This window comes from Miscanthus floridulus, chromosome 3 (assembly GCF_019320115.1).
Source record: "Miscanthus floridulus cultivar M001 chromosome 3, ASM1932011v1, whole genome shotgun sequence".
Lineage (NCBI taxonomy): Eukaryota > Viridiplantae > Streptophyta > Magnoliopsida > Poales > Poaceae > Miscanthus > Miscanthus floridulus.
In genome coordinates this window covers 39,776,798-39,802,327 of record NC_089582.1, presented here as the reverse complement: position 1 = coordinate 39,802,327, position 25,530 = coordinate 39,776,798, and the positions used below count along the sequence as shown (strand labels likewise).

At 45.6% G+C, this 25,530-nt stretch overlaps 1 protein-coding gene across 1 annotated transcript; it reads right to left on the bottom strand.

Moving 5' to 3' along the window:
* Window positions 1-23,174: 23,174 nt before the first annotated feature.
* LOC136545511 (AAA-ATPase At3g28610-like) lies at window positions 23,175-25,053 on the bottom strand. The gene is made up of 2 exons (XM_066537525.1): window positions 24,369-25,053; window positions 23,175-24,287 (listed from the first exon to the last, which is right to left on the bottom strand). The coding sequence occupies exons 1-2, from the start codon at window positions 25,025-25,027 to the stop codon at window positions 23,357-23,359; spliced, it is 1,590 nt and encodes a 529-aa protein (XP_066393622.1). The 5' UTR covers window positions 25,028-25,053; the 3' UTR covers window positions 23,175-23,356.
* Between the last annotated feature and the right edge of the window lie 477 nt (window positions 25,054-25,530).

The following is a 25,530-nucleotide window of genomic DNA, read 5'->3' as shown; positions in this document are numbered from 1 at the left end:
GTCTTCACTCTAGCTAATGAATACATAGCTTTTTCCATCCTGAAAGGTAGAGGAAGTAGACAAAATATTTTGGTTAGAACACAGTATGTAATGAAGGATGACATGGAGCACTATCTATTGGTACTTACATTGCATTCAACAAATAACTGAGAGCATTGTCTTTTGGTACTTCCAGTACTAGATGAAGGGCATGACTTCCTCTTTGACTGTGTAGCACCACCACTTCCTCTATGTGAATGAGAAGCAGCAGGACTTCCTCTAGCTGGCTGTGATGCACCACCACTACCTCTAGCTGGCTGAGAAGCACCACCACTTGCTCTAGTGGACTGAGAAGCACCACCACTTGCTCTGGACTGAGAGGCGCCACCACTTGCATTACCAGAACATGTCCTCCTGCTGCAAGTAGTCATGTTGTGTCCAATTCCTTTACAAACTCTGCACCTTATAACAGTACCTTTTTTTGGATAGCTTACCCCGAGTTGGCTTCTTTTTCTCCCCATCCTGCCTTTTCCTCACTTTCTTTGGTCTTCCAGGCATCCTTACATACTTTGGTGGCAATGGCTTTTCTCTGTTAGATACTGGCCAGAAGGCCCTACATTCCACAGGTTGCAGGCAGTGTGCATGTCTTGTTGTACTCCTCGACAAAATAACACTTGGCTACGAAATCTTCTAAAGACCTCAAGGCATAGTAGATGCAAGAAATAGCATGAGGGCAGGGCAGACCTGGCAACTGCTATAACCTACATGAGCAAGTTCTGTCTTCCAAGTTGATAGTGAATCTATGGTCCCAGTAGGTTACTTCATAGCAATTGTTGCCATTGCTAATAGCATGGCAAAAACCACTAGATGTGATGTATGTCATCATCTTCTTGTATGTGTTTGGACAGATTGGACTTGTCCACCTTTCTGCCTTGCTCCTGTTCTCCTGGATTCTGACCATCACTTGGCGCCTTATACCTTCTAGCATACTTACAATTGGAAGGAACCTTGCTTTCAGAATCCAGTGGTTGAAGCACTCACACATATTATTGTCCACAGAATCATAGAATGAACCAATTTTGAACCAGGCTCTACTCCAATGCTCAGGATTAGTTCTCATAATTGCATCAGCCCCCTGTGGTGTCCCATTCCTCAGCTTGTTCAAGTTGTAGTTAAACAGATTCATTGATGAGGACTTGGCACACCTCCCAAAAAAGCTTCTGATACTTCTTGTTGGTGAACTTCTTCCTCCAGTTAGCATAGATATGCCTAGCACACATCCTATGCTCCACCCTTGGTGTCCATTTGTTTACAGCATTGATGAGCCCTTTTTGTTGATCAGATGTGAAGACCCAGCCAGCACCATTGCCAAACTTTAGATGAGTGCTTAGCAAAGACAAGAAAAAGTCCCACGACTCTTTGGTCTCTCTCTCTCTACAACTACCCAAGCTATTGGGTACATTTGGTTGTTGGCATCTCTACCTACTGCACAAAGTAGTTCTCCATTGGTCAATCCCTTGAAGAAACAACCGTCCAATAACCTTCCTGCATCCAGCAAGGAAACCCTTCTTACAAGCATCAAAGCAAACATAAAACCTCATGAACATTGGCTGTAGCTCTTCAGTGTCTAGCTTTACTACAACAGTACTCCTAGGATTGCTTCTGAGCAGTTCCAGTTGGTAGTCAAACACCATAGCATACTCTCCCTTGGTTGCATCATACATCCTCTGCATCACAATTGACTTGGTTCTCTTAATCTTTGAAATACTGACATCTACAAACATATCTTCCTGAATTGTTTCTCTCATACTCTGAATAGACCATTGTGGGTTAATCTTAATCAACTCTCATACTTGTCTCCTATTCTCCTTGATGTCACTAGAGAGTTATCCCTCCTTGGTGGGCATGTGTACACATCTTTGCATGTGGCTATATACCAACTCTTTGCCCTTGATGTCTTTGATAGATGCAAAACACAAGGACAATTTGGCCATGAACAAACTGCTCTGCACTTACTGCCCTCATTCTTCACAAACTTAATCACCTTCCTTTCTGCAAGCCCATACTTGATGATAGCCTCCCCTGAATGTTGATGTCTCAATAAATGCCATGCCAAGACTGAAACTTGGTACTAGAGCATTGCCATCAAACTTGGGGAATTTCCTCTCCTTCCTAAAGAACTCTTCCTCAGGTGTTTCATCATATGAATCATCATCTTCATCGGTGTCCACATCACTGGAATCACATTCATCATTGAGATTAGTAGCATATGGATTGGATGCCATCAAGTTCTCCACATTGACTTCATGCCCTTCCTCATCAACCACCACCATGCCTCTGGCTTCCAATTTCTTCTTTAACTCCTTCAGATTAGTTCTAATTTGGACTGCCTCTTCATCATCTTCACTACTCTCATCATCACCAGGCAAGTAGTCCTTGTCACTTGGAGCATCCATATCTGAACTGTGCTCGGTCTATAGAGGAGCTACTTGATGAACTGACACTTCTTCTTGCATAACCGACTTCTTTGCCTTAAGAACTTTATTTGCACCCTCCTTGTCTCTAATCCAATTCAAATACTTACTAGCTCCTACTAAGTCCTTCCTCACTTGTTCTGGAGATGACATATTCTAAGCATCTTTCTCCAAGTCAGTACACTGGTCAGCAACATTCACTACAATAAGCTCAACAAATATATCTGTAGCCCCTCCATCAGTAACACATTGACACATCTCTAAACAAGCCTAGTCATCTACCAAAACTCTAAGCCCATTTAGTAATTCCTTGCTAGGGAACAACCAATGTAGAATAAGAGGATCTGTTGCATTGTAGTGGTCTTTAAGATGTCCCATTACTTTAGGCAAAGAGATTTTGTCACGGTCGATGAATGACACCTCCTGATTTCCACCAAGATAATGAAGCTTCTTCCCATCATTCAAAAACTCACCACCAAAGTGAAATCGAACAACAAGAAATTCCAAAGGGTCCATTTGAAAGGTCCTAGTATGGCTAGAGGGGGGTGAATAGCCTATTTAAAAATCTACAAATCAACTAGAGCAATTTGATTAGTATGACAAAAGGCGAAATGCAAACTTGCTCTAGCTCTACAAGGGTTGCAAGCCACCTATCCAACAATTCTAGTTGCAATGATTACTAGTCACACAACTTACAATGTTACTACTCACTAAGAGCTCTCAAACGTGCTACTCTAAAGAGCTCCACTAGATGAACTTAAAACAACAAAGCAAGCTCTCAATTCTAATTACACTAAAGAGCTTGCCACAACTAGTTTGCAAGAATATAAATGAGTGAGTAAGATGATTATATCGCCGTGTAGAGGAATGAACCAATCACAAGATGAAGATTAAGCCAATCACCGGAAGAATGCAAATGACAAGAGACAACCGATTTTTCTCCCGAGGTTCACGTGCTTGCCAACACGCTAGTCCCCGTTGTGTCGACCAACACTTGGTGGTTCGGCGGCTAAGAGGTGTTTCACAAACCTCATCCACACGATTGGACACCGCAAGAACCTACCCACAAGTGAGGTAACTCAATGACATGAGCAATTTACTAGAGTTACCTTTCGGCACTCTGCCGGGGAAGGTACAACTCCCCTCACAATCACCATGATCGGAGCCAGAGACAATCACCAACCTCTGCTCAACCATCCTTGCTACTCCAAGCCGTCTAGGTGGTGGCAACCACCAAGAGTAACAAGTGAATCCCGCAGCGAAACACGAATGCCATGTGCCACTAAATGCAATCACTCAAGCAATGCACTTGGATTCTCTCCCAATCTCACAATGATGATGAAACAATGATGGAGATGAGTGGGAGGGCTTTGGCTAAGCTCACAAGGTTGCTATGTCAATGAAAATGTGCAAGAGAGTGAGCTTGAGCCAGCCATGGGGCTTAAATAGAAGCCCCCACGAAATAGAGCTGTTGGCTCAATTATTTGGCTGACTGCGCATCGATCGGACGCTCCGATCAGAATGCACCGGACGCAGCATCGGACGCTCCGATCATGAATACCGGACATGTTTAGTCAGCCTACCAGACGTGTCCGGTAGCTCCCAGACTGCCATGTGTCCAGTTCAAACCAACATAGCTATTGCTGCCTATTCTCCCGACGACCGGACGCTCAAACACAAATGACCGGACGCTGAGCCGCTGCGTCCGGTCGAGTCCAGTAAGCCCCAGGGCTGACTGGACGTGTCTGTTAGAAACTGACCGGACGCTGAGCCTCAGCGTCCAGTCGAGTACAGTAAGCATCCACGCTCGGTCGGACGCGTCCGGTCACACCGGACGCTGCCAGCGTCTGATCAACTATTCTGTCGAACACTGCGTTTGATGATTCACACTGGATGTGTCCGGTGTGGCGACCAGACATGTCCGGTCACTGAGTTCGTCGCTAAATACCGGACGTGTCCAGTCACCATACCAGACGCGTCCGGTCACTTTGTAACCAGCGCGACTAACTCCTTTTCAACTCTATCTTCTTCACCCTTACTCAAATGTGCCAACCACCAAGTGTATCACCTTGTGCACATGTGTTAGCATATTTTCACAAACATTTTCAAGGGTGTTAGCACTCCACTAGATCCTAAATGCATATGCAATGAGTTAGAGCATCTAGTGGCACATTGATAACCGCATTTCGATATGAGTTCCACCCCTCTTAATAGTACGGCTATCGATCCTAAATGTGATCACACTCGCTAAGTGTCTTGATTACCGAAACAAAATGGCTCCTACTATTTATACCTTTGCCTTGAGCCTTTTGTTTTTCTCTTTCTTCTTTTCCAAGCTCAAGCATTTGATCATCATTATGCCATCATCATCGTCATGATCTTCGTCATTGCTTCATCACTTGGAGTAGTGCTACCTATCTCATAATCACTTTGATAAACTAGGTTAGCACTTAGGGTTTCATCAATTAACCAAAACCAAACTAGAGCTTTCACCATTCCTACAACAGAAAATAGATGCTTAGGGCTACGAATCATAGGTTTCGCACAACGCAACAACTAATCTAACAGATGTTTAGATCCCAAAATTTCCATCTGTATTACGTGCACAAATGGAGAAGGATTCAGTCATACCTGGTTGTCTTTGTCCTCTCCGTGTCAATCCTTCAAGCCCATCTGATTACGGGAACGACTACGAACGTGGAGGAGGTGGGGGAGAGGATGGGGTCACTGCGACGGTGGCGATGGAGGTGACGGCGGCGGGGGAGGAGGCGACTGTAGCAGCTAGGGTTCGGGGGAGAGGAATGAGTGAGAGGGAGAGACAGAGCATAGTGGGATGGCCCCTATTTTGACCCACACGAGCATCCTACGTGGCAGTCCATGCTAACGTGGTGGGTCAAAACCGGACACACGTCTGTGCAAATAGCCTCAAACATGCTGAGGCGCTTTAAATAAACGGTTTCAAAAGATGGAGTGCATGGACCAGATGGTTTTGCAGTTGGGGGTCAAAATTAGACCAACATGATAGTTGAGGGGCCAAAAGTGGACTTAATCCTATTTTTTATCACATAAATGTATTATATACTTACTACATTCTCAGGGTGTCACTCAAGTCCCCAAACTTGTCTCAGGTTGTCACTCAAGTCCCCAAAATCTTAAAATTCATTTTTAGGTCCTCGATCTTATCTTTGGTGTCATCTAGGTCCCACACTTTTGATTGTTGATTTTAGGTCCCTGAACTTGTCTCAGTGTGTCATCCAGGTCCCAAAACTCGCTTACTGTGCCATAGGTCCAAATAGACCCAATCTACTCCGCATCAATGACGCCACATGCCACAATGGTTGGATCCACACCTGATTCTTGACCAAGAGGAACTTAATGGCAAAGCAATTGTTTGTCCACCTCTTTTGCCTAAGGAGAACTAGCTTTGGCCTTGCCGCCACCATTACCGATGACATCATGGGTCGTGGCCTTTGATGTGGAGGATGATGAATGCATGGTTGGGGATGTTGAGTTGATGACTATACCACACTAGATTGGAAGCGAAGAGTGGGAGAGAATGGAGATGGAGGTAGAAGAGAGATGGAGAGCACGTAGATGGAGTGCTAGAGACCAACACATTGGTTGGTTCGAGCTTGTTTGGTCCTACATGACATTGTGACAATGACACCCTAAAACAAGTTCGGGTACCTCAAATTTGAGAGCTGAATGACATGAGGAGGCAAGTTTAAGGACCGCTCATGCTTTTTACTCTTGAAGAAATGAAATTCAATAGATGTTTAATGTTGATTCAAGGCATGTTGTGACTTGAGAATTGCTCGATTGGGTGAATGTAGCAAGGAAAGGGCTTTGAGGTACTAAGTGAAGGTAAATGGCAAGTGACTGCTTGGTGGGCAAGGTGTGATGGCTAAAAATGAATAAGGGAGAACTTGCATTGAGCCCATGAACTAATTGCTATGAGATGATGAGGACATGGCACCCATGCATATGACCATGTTTGGCGCATGGTATGGAGGGGTAGGAGGCCAGCAAGGGTGTCCTAGTCAAGAAGGAGGTCCGAGTCTAATTCGGTTCGAGTCCCCGAGGTGGAGGCCCAAAGCAACTCAACTTCGAGTCTGCCTCGGTCTCCAGAACTAGTCTGCCTTAAACTAGTCACCTAGGACGCATCCGGACTACGTTTTCGATGATCCACATATGGTTGGAAAGCTAATTTGATAAGGAAGCCAATCCAAGTGGTCTCATGTCAAAAGACCTTCAGAATCAACGGGAATCATTAAAACAAGTCAGCGTCCAGAATCTGCCATGGTGCTGCGACACCATCTTTTGGTCCGTTGGACTGTGTATTGTGTTTGGGCCCATTAGGGGGCGTGTCCAGGGGGGTGACGCCCAAGACTCTATAATTAGCAGCTGTCGCTCTCCTTAGGGTTTGGGTTTTATTTAGTTCTTGATTTCCTTGTGAAACAGACGTTGTTTTGCTGTAACTGTGTCGCTAAGGCTGCTTGCTGTGAACCAGGGCCCCAGTTCTTGATCTTGTTCACCTGTGGCGATTAGTCCTTTCGAATAAAGACTTGAACTCTTTCTCATTATCATAAGCCTCATATTTATTTGCAATTTCAGATTGCGTTCATCCCATTCTTGCTTGTATTCTCGATTCGCTTGCAAGAAAGCCTTCTCGGCGAGGTCAATCGTGTTTGCGTGGTTGATAACCAACGGAGCAGTGGTGTAACGGTTGTGGAGGTCCGAATCAGTCTTGGTTCGAAGCCTAGATCGTGAACGTCGAGTCTTCACTAATCGACACTATCATACCTTTCGGAAGATCGGGCCTAGTCTACATCAAGTGGTATCAGAGCCCTTGTTGCCCGTTAGGTATAACTTTGTTTTCCCCTTTAGATTTTTATTGTTTTTGCATTACCTATAGTCCACAAAAAGATAAAAAAAATATATACACCACCACATATTCCCTGTCCTATAGCCTCGTTGTGCCGTGCAATTTCGTCTCTGTTTCGCGTTGTTGAGTTTGTGCCCTAGGTCAAGTTCTGGTTGCTGGTTTTAGATCGTTTTGAGTCCAGTTTGTGTTTTTCCCTTTGTTTTTCATCATAATCTGTGAACACCTTCAAGTCTTCCTGTGTTTCCTTTGTATCCATCAAACTCTAGCCCACGCCATCTAATTTGTTACACTTGTCTTCACTGTTTCCATCAAATCCTTGCTGCCGTGACCAATTTTGCGCGCATTGTTCCTGTTTTGTCCTCTAATTCGGAGCCAGTTCGTAAAACTGGTCTAGTTTTCGCATACGAACTCGGATTTTGACGTTCCATATATCAAAATCAATCAGAAAAAAATTTCGGATCCGTCCATCCCCCACGCTGTCAGGGTCAGAAATTTTTATTTTGGTAAAAAACTGGTCACAAGATCCTCTTTTCGTGGTCACAAGCTTTTTGTCGATTTTGAGCACGTCTTCTAAAATTTCCACAGGCTTTGCCTTTCACTTGTTTAAGCTCGTATTTTCTCTGGTTACTTCTTTTGTGCTCCTAAGTGAAGGAAAAATATCAAAAAATAAATAAAAAGAAAAAGTCAAAATTTCCCCAAAAAACAACAACCCAAAAAAATAGAAAAAGAGAGGGACAAAAGAGGAACAATATCTAGAGAGCACATAGAGAGCGCCATTTGAGCTATGTTTGCGTGTGCTGATTGCTACCTTGTTCCTAATCATATTCCTGCTGTTCACATCACTTGATACATCTGGTACTTAGAACGTGAGTAGGCCAGCAACTAAGACAAGTACTCGGGATACTTATTCAGCTTTGCTATTCAGTTGCAAATATTGCTATTCCTTGCTACTATATTGTGCCTATCCAAGCTCCACTTTCTTCTAACCAAGTACAGGTTCACCTTGCAACTGTTACACTCAAGCTACAACAGTATCACAGTCACCAACCGATTGCACCGCCTGTTGCTTTGATAAGAACACTTGTAAGACCATGGTAAGACGCTTGAGAGTTGAGTGCCTTGTTTTTCCTTGTCCACAACCTAAGTAGTTGGTAGGGATAATACTTTTGTGTTATCTTTTGCTGTCTTCTAACAATGACAGGTTGTTCGTATCCACCGACTTATGATGGTATAGGTGCTGATGAGTACATGGAGTGGAAAATTACCATAGATAATATATTTGCTACTCGCTTTATGTGTCCAAGAAGGAAGGTAAAAAATGCAGCTAGTGTTTTATGACATTCTGCTTTATCTTGGTGGGAGTCTTTAGATCCTTCTGATAAACCTCAAACTTGGAATGATATGAAACTTCTTATACGAGAAACCTTTGTTCATCCACCTCCTGTTTTGACTTCATATGCTGAGGTGCACCATTTAGAGGAAGAGTCTGTTGTTATTCCTCTTGTTATGACTAAACTTCTGCAGAAAAATGTACATAAGCGAGAGGATGACATAGAAGAAAATGAGGAGCTCACAACCTCGTATGCAAATTCAGAGCCATCACTTCACAATGCACATATTACTCCTGCTGAGAACACAGGTAATGGCCATGGTGCTACACTCACGGAAGGTGAGAATTGTTTTAATGTACTAAATTTTTCCACAAACCATGCTATCATAGAGCAATTGTTAGTGGAACCCTCTCTTGATTTATCTTTGTCCCATGATAATTTGCTTGAAGTTCCTTGTGATAAAGATGAATTGGTTGATGATGCTTTAGTTTTACATGTTTTGGAACCAGTCACTTGTGCTGAAAATAAACATGTTATTCATATTGCTACTAAAACTGATGAGTTTAAACTGTTGTCTTCTTTACATACTTTGGGTTATATTGAATTTGATGTTTTGTGTAACCTAGATTGTTTGGAGGAGAGCCTTTTTAAATATGCTGATTTGCCTAGGTTTTCTAAACACACATATCATGTTATTGGCAAATATAACAACAAGGGACAATATATGATACATCGAGTATACATTCGTAGTAATTTGAATTTTCCTTTTGTTGTACAAGATTATGATCGTTTAGAGGGTAGCCATAATAATACAAACATTTTCTCATGTTCCTCAAAGAAACAAGTTCACTTCCAAGAAGAGGAGCATTGTTGGTTGCTATCTATGTCTGCTAGACCATCTATTCCTGCATTGTCTTTGGCTAGTTCTAATCTTTTGCAGGATAGTGTTGACATACATCGTGTGCATTTGGATCATGGAGTCTACATGCTTGCTGAAATTTTTATGCGAGATGACATGCTAGAAACTTGGAAACATGGTCACGTTCCATCTCACAATTATTTCAGTTTCCTTTGTCTTCGCAACACCATTCTCCTTTATGTTGTGTAGGATCAGTTTCAAGCACAATCGACGCCGACGACGGCTTTTCGTCAAGAAGAGGAGGATGATGAGGACATGACACCCATGCATATGACCATATTTGGCACATGGTATGGAGGGGTAGGAGGCCAGCAAGGGTGTCCCAGTCAAGAAGGAGGTCCGAGGCTAATTCGGTTCGAGTCCCCGAGGTGGAGGCCCAAAGCAACTCAAGTTCGAGTCTGTCTGGGCCTCCAAGACCAGTCTGCCTTAAAATGGTCACCCAGGACGCATCCGGACTCCGTTTTCGATGATCCACATATGGTTGGAAAGCTAATTTGATAAGGAAGCCAATCCAAGTGGTCTCACGTCAAAAGACCTTCAGAATCAATGGAAATCGTCGAAACAAGTCAGCGTCCAGAATCTGCCAGGGTGCTACGACACCGTCTTTTGGTCCGTTGGACCGTGTATCGTATTTGGGCCCATTAGGGGGCGTGTCTAGGGGGGTGACGTCCAAGACTCTATAATTAGCAGCCATCGCTCTCCTTAGGGTTTGGGTTTTGTTTAGTTCTTGATTTCCTCATGAAACAGACGTTGTTTTGCTGCAACTGTGCCGCCAAGGCTGCTTGCTGTGAACCAGGGCCCCAGTTCTTGATCTTGTTCACCTGTGGCGATTAGTCCTTTCGAATAAAGACTTGAACTCCTTCTCGTTATCATAAGCCTCATATTTATTTGTAATTTCAGATTGCGTTCATCCCGTTCTTGCTTGTGTTCTCGATTCGCTTGCAGGAAAGCCTTCTCGGCGAGGTCAATCGCGTTCGCGTGGTTGATAACCAACGGAGCAGTGGTGTAATGGTTGCAGGGGTCCGAATCAGTCTTGGTTCGAAGCCTAGATCGTGAACGTCGAGTCTCCACCAATCGACGCTATCATACATCATGAGGGGTCATGCTATGTGGAGGATCAAATATTTGTTCAATCATACGGACAAATGACTTATGGATCAAAGTATAGTCTTGATCATATGGTTTGAGAGATCCTGAGTCACAAGCTCAAGGAGGACATGACCACAACAATGGCAGTGTTCATGGCCCTCAAATGGTGAGATCAAACGATGACACAATTTAAAGAAAGAGGCTCAAGTGTGATTCAATTCTACACTAGGCAACCACAGTACGAGGCGTGGTGTTTCCTGCTTCTTGGCCTATTACATATTTACATATGACTTTGACGCATGAGGGCACCTATAGTACAAGTACTCATCAAGCTAAGGGCCTGTTTGGCAGGGCTCTTCTCCAGCTCCGGCTCTAGCTTCTCCAGAGGAGCCCTGCCAAACATTTTCTTGGAGAAGCTGTTTTTTAGTAAAAGCAGAGGAGCCAGAGCTATTTTGGAGGAGCCATATCTGGAGGAGCCGTGCCAAACACCCCCTAAGTATCCGTAACCAAGCTCCAAAGGAATATCCCTTGACAAGGGTAACATACTGCAACAAATCATTGACTCATTGTGCATCTTAAACACATATGTCAAAACAGAAAGAAAAAAATGACTAGATGCCACTACGATGAGTGCGATTAGATTACCCCCCCCCCCCCCCCCCCCCCCCCACCAGATGAACTCGCGAAAAATGCCACCGAAGTGGTGAGTGTGCAATCGTTAATCAATGTATATGTATTTTCTTGGATGGGAATATGTTGGTGTTCACAGGTCATCGTGTCTAATGACAAGGGGAATACCACTTTGTTCGGAATTGACAAGATCATAGTATGAAAGTTCAAAGTTAGTACTGTGAACTGATGAAACTTTTACCTAACAATATGTTAGCATATGCATGTGACTCATTCGTAAGTACAGAGAGAGAGGGCTTAGTTGAACATAAAAAATGTGCGGTTGTGGACAGTATAGGCAAGGCAATGACCATCAAAATATATTGGAAAAAAAGTACTCCTACATGTTATATGAAAAAGAGGAGTGGTTGCGCTGGCAGGCAACAAAGTAAACGGTGACTGGATGCTGCACCCGTATGTCACAAGTCCTCGATGTAACGGGCCAATCCTTATCATCACGTCGTAGGATACTACTAAGCAGGAGGCAGGAGCTGATCACACTTTCTGAACTTTGTCACTGTCTCACTGACATCAGCTATTTCAGTTTCACGCTGGTGAGGTGACGCGCGCATACAAAAACAGGGCAAAAGCAGCTCCACTACTCCACTTGGTTGCTGCTGCCTCGGCATTCTCTTTCGCTTCTTCGTTTGTGTGGCTTAGAAGCTGATTGATACTATTTTATTATAAAAGAAAAATATTATATCATAACTAATAAATACGATCAAACGAACATAATTCCTTCGTGGCACGCTCGCGCGCACTGTGGCACGCAGACTCGTCGTACTGCCACCGGCCAACGGCCATAGTCGGTCCGAAGAAAGCAGGTTTTTCTCAGGCTGAAAAATCAAATCCATGACCGGCCGGCTCATCGGCTGTGTCAGTATTTTTTATTTTTTATTTTATAAAAATAAAACAAATATATCCGTTTGGTCTTAAGCCAAGCAAATATATATATCGAGAACTACTGTTCTACAGCTGGCCATAGAATAACTTATTATGTGGTCACTTTAAGTTGCGATAGTTACTATGCTAATTTACGAGACTACAGTAACTCCTTACTAAGTGATTTACTATAACATTATGGTAAATATTACCGTGAGTTATAGTAACACGAGTATCGTAACTGCATATTCATGTTATCGTAAATTAGTACAAACATTATTGTAAATCAAAGTGGCTATAGAATAAGTTATTCTATGGCCAGCTGCAGAATAGCCTTACCCTATATATATATATCGCATTTGTATCTCGTTGTCTGGAGTCTGGACCCTGTACAACAAAGAACAAGTGAAATAATCTAGTCTAGTTTTGAGGGTTGTTTGCTAGCGGTGATCGACGTGACAATAGTGGTGATTGGCGAAGGATAACAAGATGAGGCACCGATCGAGGCAGTGAAATCAAACAGTACTCACTACTCCTACTACAGTACAGAAGGATGTAGAGAAATGGTTGCAGTGAGGGATGGCGCTTGGCAATGGCTGTTGGAATTGGAATAGGCCTCCAACAACGATTAATTGGGCATGCCACCTGGCAGCTATAGAGAAGGATACAATCAGGTGTGGGTTAGGGTTATCACTACCGGAAACCGGCATTTTGCCGAGTGCCGGAGGCTTTGACGAGTATATTTTATCGGACACTCGGCAAATACGGTCTTTGCCGAGTGCCAAATAAAATACACTCGGCAAAAAAAACACTCGACAAAATGTGTCTTTGCCGAGTGTCTTTTTCTGGCACTCGGCAAATATGTATTTTGCCGAGTGCTATTTTTCGGCACACGACAAAATGCGTCTTTGCCGAGTGCCTTTTTTCTGGCACTCGGCAAATATGTATTTTGCCGAGTGCCTTTGTTTTGACACTCGGCAAAGAGGCATTTTGCCGTGTGCAATTTTTTTGGCCCTCGGCAAATCAGTTTTTTCAAAACAATTTTTGAGGCCCTAAATGAATTCAAATGAAAAACTTTTCAACTACAAAGTTGTATAACTTCTCAAGATCTACAAAGTTTATTTTCATCATTTTTTCATTTGACAAAGCGACAATAACGTTGTTCATAAAATCTACATCTCTCATATTAGTTTCATAAAAATAGAAGAGAGATATATAAGATTTGTGAACAATGTTACTACCACTATGTCGGATGAACAAATGACCAAAATAAACTTTGTAGATCTTGAGAAGTTATGAAATTTTGTAGTTGGCAACATTTTGATTTGAAATCATCTTGTCATGCAAAAATGACGTTTGAATTTGAAAATTTGAAAATTTAAATTTTTCAAAAGACCTCGGATGGAAAAACTTCCTAAATGAAAATTGTAGATCTCCAAAAGTTATGAAACTATGTAGTTGACAACTTTTTGATTTGAAATCATCTTATCATGCAAAACTACGTTTGAATCTCTCAAATTTGAAATTCGAATTTTTCAAACGACCTCGGATGAAAAAACTTCCTAAATGAAAATTGTAGATCTCGAAAAGTTATGAAACTTTGTAGTTGACCACTTTTTGATTTGAATTCGTTTAAGGCCTCAAACAAGCAATTTACTCTCGATTTAGTATAATATATGAGGATAGATAACGGAATTTAGACACAAATGACAGTGTAGTGCAGTGGTAGAGCAGTAGACACGCGTGGGTGAGGGCGTGAGTTCGAATCCCGTCGGCCGCGTTAGCTGCGAATTTAGCGCAAAAAATGCACTGACTTCGATGAAGACGGACGGGCGCTGGCTGGTGGCGGCCTCCCCCGAATTTTTTTTTATAAAATTTTACTATTATTTTTGGTTTTTTTTGCATTTTCATTTTGCAAGAGTATAAATCTTTGCCGAGTGCTTTTCCGGCACTCGACAAAGGCTTTGCCGAGTGTCCGACAAAAAGCACTCGGCAAAGAAGCCTTTGCTGTGAAAGAATATGCCAATAGCTCTTTGCCGAATGCAAAGTCTTCTTTGCCGAGTGTAATTGCACTCAGCAAAGCACACGTCTGCTTTAGTGTATTGAGCTGGTGGCAGCACCATATATAATCATAAAGAAAGGTGTATTACTGTTTGATTTCACTGCAGTATCGGAAAAAAGAAAAGATGCATTGAGAATATAGATTTTCAAACGAGCATGACATGCATGGCTAGCTAACCTTGTCCTGTCATGCCGTGCTACCTGTCATGTGCCCAAGGTCATGCCTAGACACAGCCCTGGTAGCTCATAGAATTAGTTGTATAGCATCGAAAGATCGCGATATCTATAAAATACCATCGAAAGTTTATGTTAGAATAATAGGCAATTTCTATGTCATTTTAATTCCACAATTTAACAGCATGATGATGACATATAAAGAAATATTAATCATTGAAATCATGACATCGATTATATCCATGGTGAAAATACATGCTAGATCATGTATCAAGTAAAACATATGAAAATAAAAAACATGTGAACTTGATTCATAAATCATAACAGAGATAAACTGGCATGATATATATCTCATAATTGCAACAAGCATAAGGCTACATATGAAGCAACATGACTGTAACAATAAAGCACATACGCACAGCATATATTTGACAGAAACAGACATAAGATAAGACTGGACATATGGAACAAACTGAGAGAAGATGAAACGATCATACCCTCCCGAGCGTGATTCCGAAGTCGACATGCTGTACTCGAGGAAGGAGACGCCGATGATCAGGAGGAAGACGATGTACGGAGACGGAGACTCTTGGCCAGTCGCGTAGACGCTCCCCAAAAACCTAATTGCCGATCCCCCGTGCAAGGTCCCGAAACGACAAGGGCTTCGAAGGCACCTACCCTCTCGCTCCTCCGTGCGCGCAGAGTTACGAGATGAGGAAAGCTATCGAGCAACTGAACTTTGTTTCTGGAATATGTTCTCTCTTTTATCTGGAGTTGGAAGAATCGCAAGGGAAGCCGAGAAGCCTCGGAGGCATGCGCTGGGAAGATCGAGAGACTCAGGGAGATCAAGCGTCAGGTCGAGTTAGTCGGTGCTAAAAATTAACACACCACACCACCACACCACGCCCGCCTGCCTGCCTCGCCTCGCCTCGCCTCGCCACGTCACGTCACGCCACGCCACGCCCCGCCCCGGCCCGAGCCCGACCCCGGCCCAGCCGGCGGCGGCGGCGGCGCGCGCGCGCGCGTGTGGCACGCCCTTGTCCGTTTCTCAACTTCTCAAATTAGATGGATCCATTCCAATCATTTACGTTGAGTCAACGTCCTTTTAACTTCCAATCTGGTACAAATAATAATACCCACAATTACAAGCCATAGAGTTATTAATTTATTAGATATATAAATGGGCCTAGCCCATAATAAATCCAACAATCCCCACCAAACTCTAGGGTTTGTAACTGTATAGTTCCAGAATCACAATTCTTTGATATACCAGTGTTTCGATGGAGACTGTTAAGTTGAACATCCACCTAGAACAAGAGTTTCACTCAGTCACAACTGAACAATAGACTATGCCTTGAATTGATAGTTTTGTGTGAGGTGAGATTCACTCAAGTCCTTTGCTGGTACTAGGTTGCAACAAGCATCCCCGCTGTTTGAAGCATATAAGTCACACTTCTATGCCTTTCATGAGTGTTTAGGGATAACCCAGGTCCCATAGACTGTGACCAGCAGTCTGACTCATATAGGTGTACTTCTCAAAAGATGTTCTGTAGGACAACATCTCATCTTTATAAGACTCTCGAAATACATTAAGGTAAACACCATCATGCCTTACAGAAAGAAAGATATGCATCAGAGATAGGTTCATAGGGAACTTTCCTCTCAATCTACTTATAGCTTGTTTCACCACTCTACTTCACGGGATCTCCGGTCACATAGAGCAGGTTACCACTACAGTAGACTTTCACGTGGGTCTCATACCCATCTCTCTCGATGCACTTTCTATCACATTTCATGACAGTCCCTTAGTGAATTGATCTGCCAGATTATTCGACGTGTGAACATAGTCCAACGTTATAACTCCGGAGGTTTTCAACTTTCTGACAGTCTTTAATCTTCTTTTAACATGCCTTGTGGACTTCATGTTATTCCTGGAACTGTTGACCTTTGTAATCACAGTCTGGTTGTCACAGTTCATTGAAATAGCCGGTATTGGTTTTTCATCTACCGGTAAATCCAACAGGAAATCACGAAGCCACTCAGCCTCAGCTCCAGCAGTGTCCAATGCAGCGAGTTCTGCTTCCATTGTAGACTTCGTTAAGATAGTCTGCTTGCAAGACTTCCAGGAAACAGCGCCACCTGCAAGCAGAAACACATATCCGCTTGTGGCATACAGCTCATCAGCATCAGAAATCCAGTTGGCATCACAATAGCCTTATAGCACTTTTGGATGTCCAGTATAATGAATACCATAAGTCATAGTACCTTTCAGATAACGCAACACTCTCTCAAGAGCACGCCAGTGATCATCTCCCTGGTTTGACACAAACTGGCTCAACTTGCTCACAGCATATGAGATGTCAGGCCTTGTCGCACTCGCAAGGTACATGAGTGAGCCAATGATCTGGGAGTATGTCAGTTGATCCCTTGCTATTCTTCGATTTTTCCTCAATAGTACGCTGGGATCATAAGGTGTGGGAGCAGGATCACAGTCACTAAAACCAAAGCGACTTAATACCTTTTCCACATAGTGGGACTGTAACAGAGTTACCCCACCATCACCTTCTCTAATAAGCTTGATGTTTAAAATAACATTAGCTTCTCCCAAATCTTTCATTTCAAAATTGCTCGACAGAAGTTTCTTTACTTCCTTAATCACATTGAGATTTGATCCAAAGATCAGGATGTCATCAACATATAGGCACAGCATAACAGCTTCACCCCCACCATATCGATAATACACACACGTGTCAGCTTCATTCACAGAGAAACCGTTAGATGTTAAAGTATTATCAAACCTTTCATGCCATTGCTTAGGTGCGTGTTTTAGGCCATATAATGATTTTAACAATCTGCACACCTTGTTCTCTTGACCATCCGCAATGAACCCTTCTGGCTGATCCATATAGATCTCCTCTTCTAACTCTCCATTCAGAAAAGCTGTCTTAACATCCATCTGATGAATGATAAGACCATAAGAGGCAGCCACGGCAATTAAGGTGCGAATTATAGTCAATCGAGCAACTGGTGAATAGGTGTCAAAGAAATCTTCACCCTCTTTTTGGGTATATCCTTTGGCCACAAGCCTTGCCTTGTACCTCTCAATTGTACCATCAGGCCTAAGCTTTTTCTTGAAAATCCATTTGCAACCTATAGGTTGACAACCATAAGGACAGTCAACGACCTCCCAAGTTCCATTAGACATAATAGAATCCATCTCACTCCTTACTGCTTCCTTTCACAAGTCAGCATCAGGAGAAGAATATGCCTCTCTAATGGTGGTTGGTATGTCTTCCACAAGGTACACTAAATAGTCATCACCAAAGGATTTTGCAACCCTCTGTCTCTTGCTCTTTCGAGTGACTATAGTGTCATCCTCCTCAGGGATGTGCACATGAGAATCTTCAGCATGATCTGTTGGAATAGACAATTCATGTTCATGGGGAATTATAGTCTCATGACTTGTTTTACTAGGTGTATTCTTCATTGGAAATTCATTCTCAAAGAATGTAGCATCTCTAGATTCCATGATTGTATCAACATACATATCAGAAACTTTGGATTTTATAATTAAGAACCTATAACCAACGCTGTGAAATGCATAGCCAAGGAAAATACAATCAATAGTTTTAGGCCCAAGTTTACGTTTTTTGTTGATTGGCACGTTTACTTTAGCCAAGCAACCCCAAGTGCGCAAATATGAGAGATTTAATCTTCTCTTTTCCCATTCCTCAAATGGTGTGATCTCTTTGTTCTTTGTTGGCACTCTATTCAGGACATGACATGCTGTCAAAATCGCCTCACCCCACCATTCCTTAGATAATCCCGCTGTACTCAACATGGCATTCACTAACTCTGTTAGAGTGCGGTTTTTCCTTTCAGCAATCCCATTGGATTGTGGTGAGAATGGCGGTGTCCTCTCATGAATAATACCATGTTCCATACAAAACTCATCGAAAACATTAGAGAAATATTCTCCACCTCGATCGGACCTTAACCGCTTTATTTTCCTCTCAAGTTGGTTCTCAACTTTAGCTTTATAGGTCTTAAAATAATTAAACGCTTCATCTTTTGTTTTTAAGAGATACACATAGCAAAACCTGGTGGAGTCATCTATAAACGTGAGGAAGTATCTTTTACTGCCTTTAGTTAAAATTCCATTCATTTCGCACAAATCAGAATGAACAAGTTCTAGAGGTGCTAAATTCCTCGCCTCAGCAGCCTTGTGAGGCTTGCGTGGTTGTTTTGATTCAACACATACATGGCACTTAGAATTTTTGACCAAATTGAATTTAGGAATTAAATTTAGATTTGCTAACCGCATAAGACAGCCAAAACTTGCATGACAGAAACGTGAATGCAATAAATCCGACTCATCAGAAATATTAACATAATTCACCATTTTATTACACACATCATGCAGTGATAAGCGAAACAAGCCTCCGCTATCATATCCTTTACCAACAAAAGAACCATGTTTTGACACAACACATTTATTCAACTCTAGAACAATTTTGTAGCCATCTCAACATAGCATAGAAGCACTAACAAGATTCTTCTTGATAGAGGGCACATGCTGCACGCTCTTCAATGGCACCGTCTTTCCCGAAGTAAACTTCAGAATGACCATACCAACACCAAGAATATGAGCACGCGACCCATTTCCCATCAACAAGGCGCCAGACCTCTCGACCTGGTAGGATGAAAACAGAGAAACATCAGCACACACATGAATATTTGCACCACTATCCATCCACCACTCAGGTGAATTACATACTGAAAGAACAAATGGTAAAGAATTACCATACCCAGTTGCTCCTTCTCCAGTATCAGTAGTGACAACATTTGCTGATTTCTTTTCCTGCTTGAACTTGCGCTCAGGACACTCACTTGCCCAGTGCTGTTCACTGCCACAAACAAAGCAGCCTCCATCTCTCTTGTTGTTGTTCTTCTTTTTAAACTGTGCTGTTTGAACAGGTTTAGTTGTGTTCTCTTGCTTGTTCTGGTTTTTCTTCTTTTTATACTTGCGAAATCCAGAGTTTCTCTTCTGTACCACATTAGCAGTAGAGGTCTCAACACTCTTTCCATTGTCTTTTGCTCTCGCTCTCTCCTCAACATCAAGAGTACCAATGAGCTCTTCAACATTGAACTCCTGTCTCTTATGTTTGAGTGAGGTAGCAAAGTCCTTCCAAGAAGGTGGTAACTTGGCGATTATACCGCCAGCCACAAACTTGTCAGGTAAGACACATGGAAAAAGCTCAAGTTCCTTAGCTAGTGCCTGAATCTCATGAGCCTGTTCCACTACAGATCGGTTCTCAACCATCTTATAGTCATACAGCTGCTCCATAAGGTACAGCTCGCTACCAGCATCGGTAACTCCAAATTTTCCCACAAGTGCATCCCACAGCTCTTTCCCTGTAGGAAGGATGATATAGCTTTTCTGGAATTTTGGATCAAGTGCGCTAATCACTGCGCCTCGAAAGAGGTTGTCATCAGCCTTAAACTTAGCCTCATCCTCAGGAGGCAAGTTAGCAGGTTTGCCATCAGAGATATGATAGCATGACATTGCAGTGAGCCATAATTTCATCTTAGCTTTCCAAACCAAGACGTTTTTACCATCAAAAGGATCAGGCTTTAACACAGCAGCAAAACCTCTGATAGAAAAATGCCTAAAATTAGGTTTTTGGATTGTTAGAATAATAGACAATTTCCATGTCATTTTAATTCCACAATTTAACAGCATGATGATGACATATAAAGAAATATTAATCATTGAAATCATGAAATCGATTATATCCATGGTGAAAATACATGCTAGATCATGTATCATGTGAAACATATGAAAATCAAAAACATGTGAACTTGATTCATAAATCATAACAGAGAGAAACTGGCATGATATATATCTTATAATTGCAACAAGCATAAGGCTACATATGAAGCAATATGACTGTAACAATAAAGCACATACGCACAGCATATATTTGACAGAAACAGACATAAGATAAGACTGGACATATGGAACAAACTGAGAGAAGATGAAACGATCATACCCTCCCGAGCGTGATTCCGAAGTCGACATGCTGTACTCGAGGAAGGAGACGCCGATGATCAGGAGGAAGACGATGTACGGAGACAGAGACTCTTGGCCAGTCGCGTAGACGCTCCCCAAAAACCTAATTGCCGATCCCCCGTGCAAGGTCCCGAACGACAAGGGCTTCGGAGGCACCTGCCCTCTCGCTCCTCCATACGCGCAGAGTTACGAGATGAGGAAAGCTATCGAGCAACTGAACTTTGTTTCTGGAATATGTTCTCTCTTTTATCTGGAGTTGGAAGAATCGCAAGGGAAGCCGAGAAGCCTCGGAGGCATGCGCCGGGAAGATCGAGAGACTCAGGGAGATCAAGCGTCAGGTCGAGTTAGTCGGTGCTAAAAATTAACACACCACACCACACCCGCCCGCCTGCCTGCCTCGCCTCGCCACGCCACGCCCCGGCCCGGCCCGGCCCGAGCCCGAGCCTGGCCCGGCCGGCGGCGGCGGCGGCGCGTGCCCGTGCGTGTGGCACGCCCTTGTCCATTTCTCAACTTCTCAAATTAGACGGATCCATTCCAATCATTTAAGTTGAGTCAACGTCCTTTTAACTTCCAATCCGGTATAAATAATAATACCCACAATTACAAGCCATAGAGTTATTAATTTATTAGATATATAAATGGGCCTAGCCCATAATAAATCCAACAGTTTATACCCCCGTAAAATATCACTGAAAGGTTGCACCGTGAACTAGAAGTAGCATTCCATCAGATTTTGTGTATAGAAAAGTAAAACTGACCTTAAACCCAAACATGAAATTACCTATTTGCCCTTACCTTATCCTTTCTCACTCATCCGAGACGGGAAGCACGCACGCAGTGCTCTCGGTTCCGCGCTCGGGTCTTCCGCTCGCGCCCCTGACACCGCCTCCGCCGGTCGTCGCGGGTGTCAGCGCCTGGCCACCGTGGGCGTCTCGCGCTGCCTCCGCCGGCCACCACGCACACGGTGGCCGCCTCCACCAGCCGCCACGGCCGTCTGCGCACTGCGCGGCACCTCCACCAGGCCGCTGGCCGCCCCCTGCGCACCGCCTCCGTGTGGACCTACGCGCTGCCTCCACTCGATTGGGTGCTGCCCCGTGACTCACAAGTCACAACTATGCATACGGCAGGGCTGAGATGTTACTTCAGTTTCATCAGAGGAATGAAGCAAAACGTGCAGCAATGCAGCGCCGAGCCATTCTAAGATTGTACTGTAACAAACTAACAACGATGCAGCAATGCAAAACAAGGTAACGACAGCTATTACGCATGTACGTGTAACAAACGGTCACGATCAGGTGGGGGCAAGGTGTGGCCGTACCACTCGTTGGCGCGGCAAGCGCGACGTCGGCGGCCGCCATGGCGGCGAGCGTCGCGAGCACCGCCACGTGCACCTTGCCCTAGAAGTCGGCGCGACACAGGTGCAGGCACTGGGCGGCGGCGGTGGCCGCCAAGGGTGCCAGCTCCAGGGCCACGGCCTTGGCAAGTGCGGCAGTAGACACTTCAACAGGCGGGCTCGCCACGGAGGTCGGTTAGTGCGTGGCTGATCTCCTTCGGGAGCACCGCGGCGGCCTCAGCGTTGTTCACCTTGGCTAGGCGCCGCAGGCGCGCGTCCTCCTCCGGCGTCCACGCGCGAGGAAGCCTCAGGCGGACCACGATGCCCGACGCGGACCAGCTCGGCCGCTGCTTCGACACCGGCACTGACAACGCCTGGGCGAGCTCCGGCCCGGCCACGCCCAGGCCATGGCAAATGTCGCGCACGTGATCACTGGTGAGGGGGTATTTTTGGCCGAGATAACAGCTCCGTTCCTTCATTTTAACAGAATGCTACTTTCAGTTTATGGTCTAACCTTTTGGTGGTATTTTACGGGAGCGCAAACTTTTGATGGTATTTTACGGAGATCGCGATCTTTCAATGCTACACAACCAATTTCCCCTTCAAACGAGCATGACTTGCATGTCTAGCTAACCTTGTCCTGTCATGCCGTGCTACCTGTCATGTGCCCAAGGTCATGCCTAGACACAGCCCTGGTAGCTCATAGGCGTACCATGCTGGCACGCGATGCACGACGTGCCCGTGCCATCCCAGGCACGACAGTCAGTGATTGCCTCCTTCAACTCCAAAATTCACAGGCACAAAATCGCGGCATCTTTGATCTCACCATCGCCGAATCTCGCAGAGTACGCCACTTTTCCAACTGTTGTCAACGTCTTTTCACGCCGCCGGGAGGGGAGCGGCCGAAGAGAGAAGGTGCTGGAGGGAAGCTGCGGCCAAGAGGGGGGAGTGTTTGGAGGAGAGGGAGTGGCGGAAGCGGCAACCATGAGGGGAGGAGCGCTCGGGTGGGAAGGACGTGAGGGAAGAGGCAGACGCCGGGAGGCGAGAAGGAGAGAAGTGGCGGACCACGGATGAAAGGCGAACGCAGAGCAACTAATTTTGTGCCGGGGAGGGAGAGAAACGGTGTCCAGGTAAAAGGCAGCTAAGTAGAGATGTGGAGTTACCTTCTGGTGTTTAAGAGTTACACGAAATTTATAGAAAGCTATAAAGTCTACTACTTTGGGATGGAGGTCATAATTTATATGGATATCAAGTAACTCTATATACCTAAGACTAAGCTAAAGTCCAGGTGATAAGTCTCAAAACACAAGAATTTTTCTACGCTACAGAGCCTTTTCAACAACGAACCTTACATAAGTTGTAGTGTAGGTGCAAAATGATCGAGTCAGGACTCAGGAGAAGGTAACGAAACCTCGAGCAAAGATTTTAGCAAACCGGATTGCTAGTAAATTCCCACACGTCCCCCATTCTCTTCCTGCTGTTTAAAATTACCGTGGGTTGCCACGGTCCCTTGCGACCGCATTTGCTTCCAGCGTCGCCCTGGCCTCTGCTTCCGCCCACGCCTTGGCCTCTGCCTCTGCTCTCGCCTTGGCCTCTGCCTCGGCCTTCGCCTTCTCCACAGCTCTCTTCTTCAGCTCATCGATCAATATCGCGAGGCACGCAGAAGGCTCGCCGGAGCCTGCGCGCCTGGCCGCCATGAGGCACTCGGCGACGTCGGCCGGCGTGAGGTCCTCCTCCCGCAGAACATCCTCCACGGCGCCGAACAGCTCGTGGTCGTCGACGTCGAGGTAGTTCTTGGCGAGCGTCTGGAACGCCTCGAACCGGCAGTAGGACATCTCGATGTGCATGTCCATCCTGCCCCGCCGGATCAGCGCCGGGTCCAGCTTCTCGACGTGGTTGGTGGTGAAGACGACGATCCGCTCGCCGCCGCACGCCGACCAGAGCCCGTCGATGAAGTTGAGCAGGCCGGACAGGGTCACCGTCGTGTAGCGCGGCAGCCTCTCCCTCTCGTCGGCCTCTCGCCGCCGCGGCCTGCTGCTGCTGCTGGCGCGATCGCCGGTGACGTCGAGGGTGCAGTCGATGTCCTCGATGACGATGATGGACTTGCTGGTCGTCTCGATGATGAGCCTGCGGAGGTCGCTGTTGGTGTGCACCACCGTGAGCTCCACGTCGTAGATGTCGTAGTCGAGGTAGTTGGCCATGGCGGCGACCATAGTGGACTTGCCCGTGCCCGGCGGGCCGTACAGCAGGTACCCGCGCTTCCACGGCTTGCCGGCGCGCCGGTAGAACTCCCTGCTGTTCCGGAACGTGTCGAGGTCGTCCATGATGTCCCTCTTCTTGGCCCGGTCCATGGCCAGCGTGTCGAACGTCGTCGGGTGGTCGAAGTCGATGTAGCTCCATGACATGTATTCGTTGATGCTGCTTCGAGGGATCAGATCATGGACGACGCAAATAAAATCAATGTATCGAAATAGCTTGTGAGTGCGATGCGATGCGTACTAGGAGTGGCGCGACTTGCAGTTGGTGTAGAGCCTCCGGCGGCGGTTGCTGAAGCGGATCTCCCGGCCCTGGCGGCGGACGTGGGGCAGGTACTCGTCGACCACGACCCCGCGGTGGCGCAGGTGGAAGGTGAGCCGCTGGAACCGCCTGTCGGCCTTGCGCTGCCCCTGCACGTCCCTCTCGACCACGGAGGACCACCAGAGCGAGACGCCGCGGAACTCGTCGGCGACGTCCTGGCCGTCGCGCATGCTGACGACGAGGCCGTTGCCCTCCCTGGCGCCCTCGGCGCGGAGCTCGCGCGCGTCCTGCGAGCACGCGGCGCCGCTCAGGTACGCCTTCACCTCCTCGTAGGTGCTGTCGTTGTCGGAGACGGGGCCGTACCGGGAGTACCGGACCTCGCCGCCGGGCTCCGAGATGTCGATGGTCACGTAGGAGTCCACGGCGTTGAGCAGGCGCCGCGCGCGCCGGCGGAGGAAGAGGTTGAAGTAGGTCAGGAACAGCCGCCGCGGCGCGTAGGTGGCCACCAGCGACACCACGGGCGCCAGGATGAGCCACGCCGAGCCGAAGTTGGTGTTGGTGAACAGGGCGGAGAAGGAGCCCAGGTTCGCCAGCGCCCACCGCCGCCACCGCGCCAAAGCCCTGTTGCCGTGCTCCGCCATGGCAGCTACGGCTACGACGGTGCCGATGCGAGCAGGAGATGACTGTCAGTAGCTGGAGAAGCAAGTGCTTGCTGCCGCGGACAAACACTTCATCAGTCACCGTCTGATATATAGCTTTCCTACAAACTAGCACGTGCGATTTTCCCAATTTACCCATGGTTGGTAAGGCTGGACGAAAAACTCGAAGCTCGTTAGCTCGCTCGGCTCGTGGCTGGCTTGACTCGACTCGGCTCGGCTCGTTATGATAACGAGCCGAGCCGAGCCAAGATTTTAGCTCGTTAGCTATAACGAGCCAACTCGAGCCAGCTCGCGAGCCGCTCGCGAGCTAAACGAGCCAAGCTTCCAGGAAAAAAAAGTATCAAAACTTGTATTAGTTTTTGTATTACTTCATGTCTTGCACTTTACAATTGACTAGTAACTGGTCTAGACCCTATAAATTGACTGGTAACTGGTCTAGATGCATTTCTTTTGTATTATTATTATTCTCAAACTTTAGATAAATG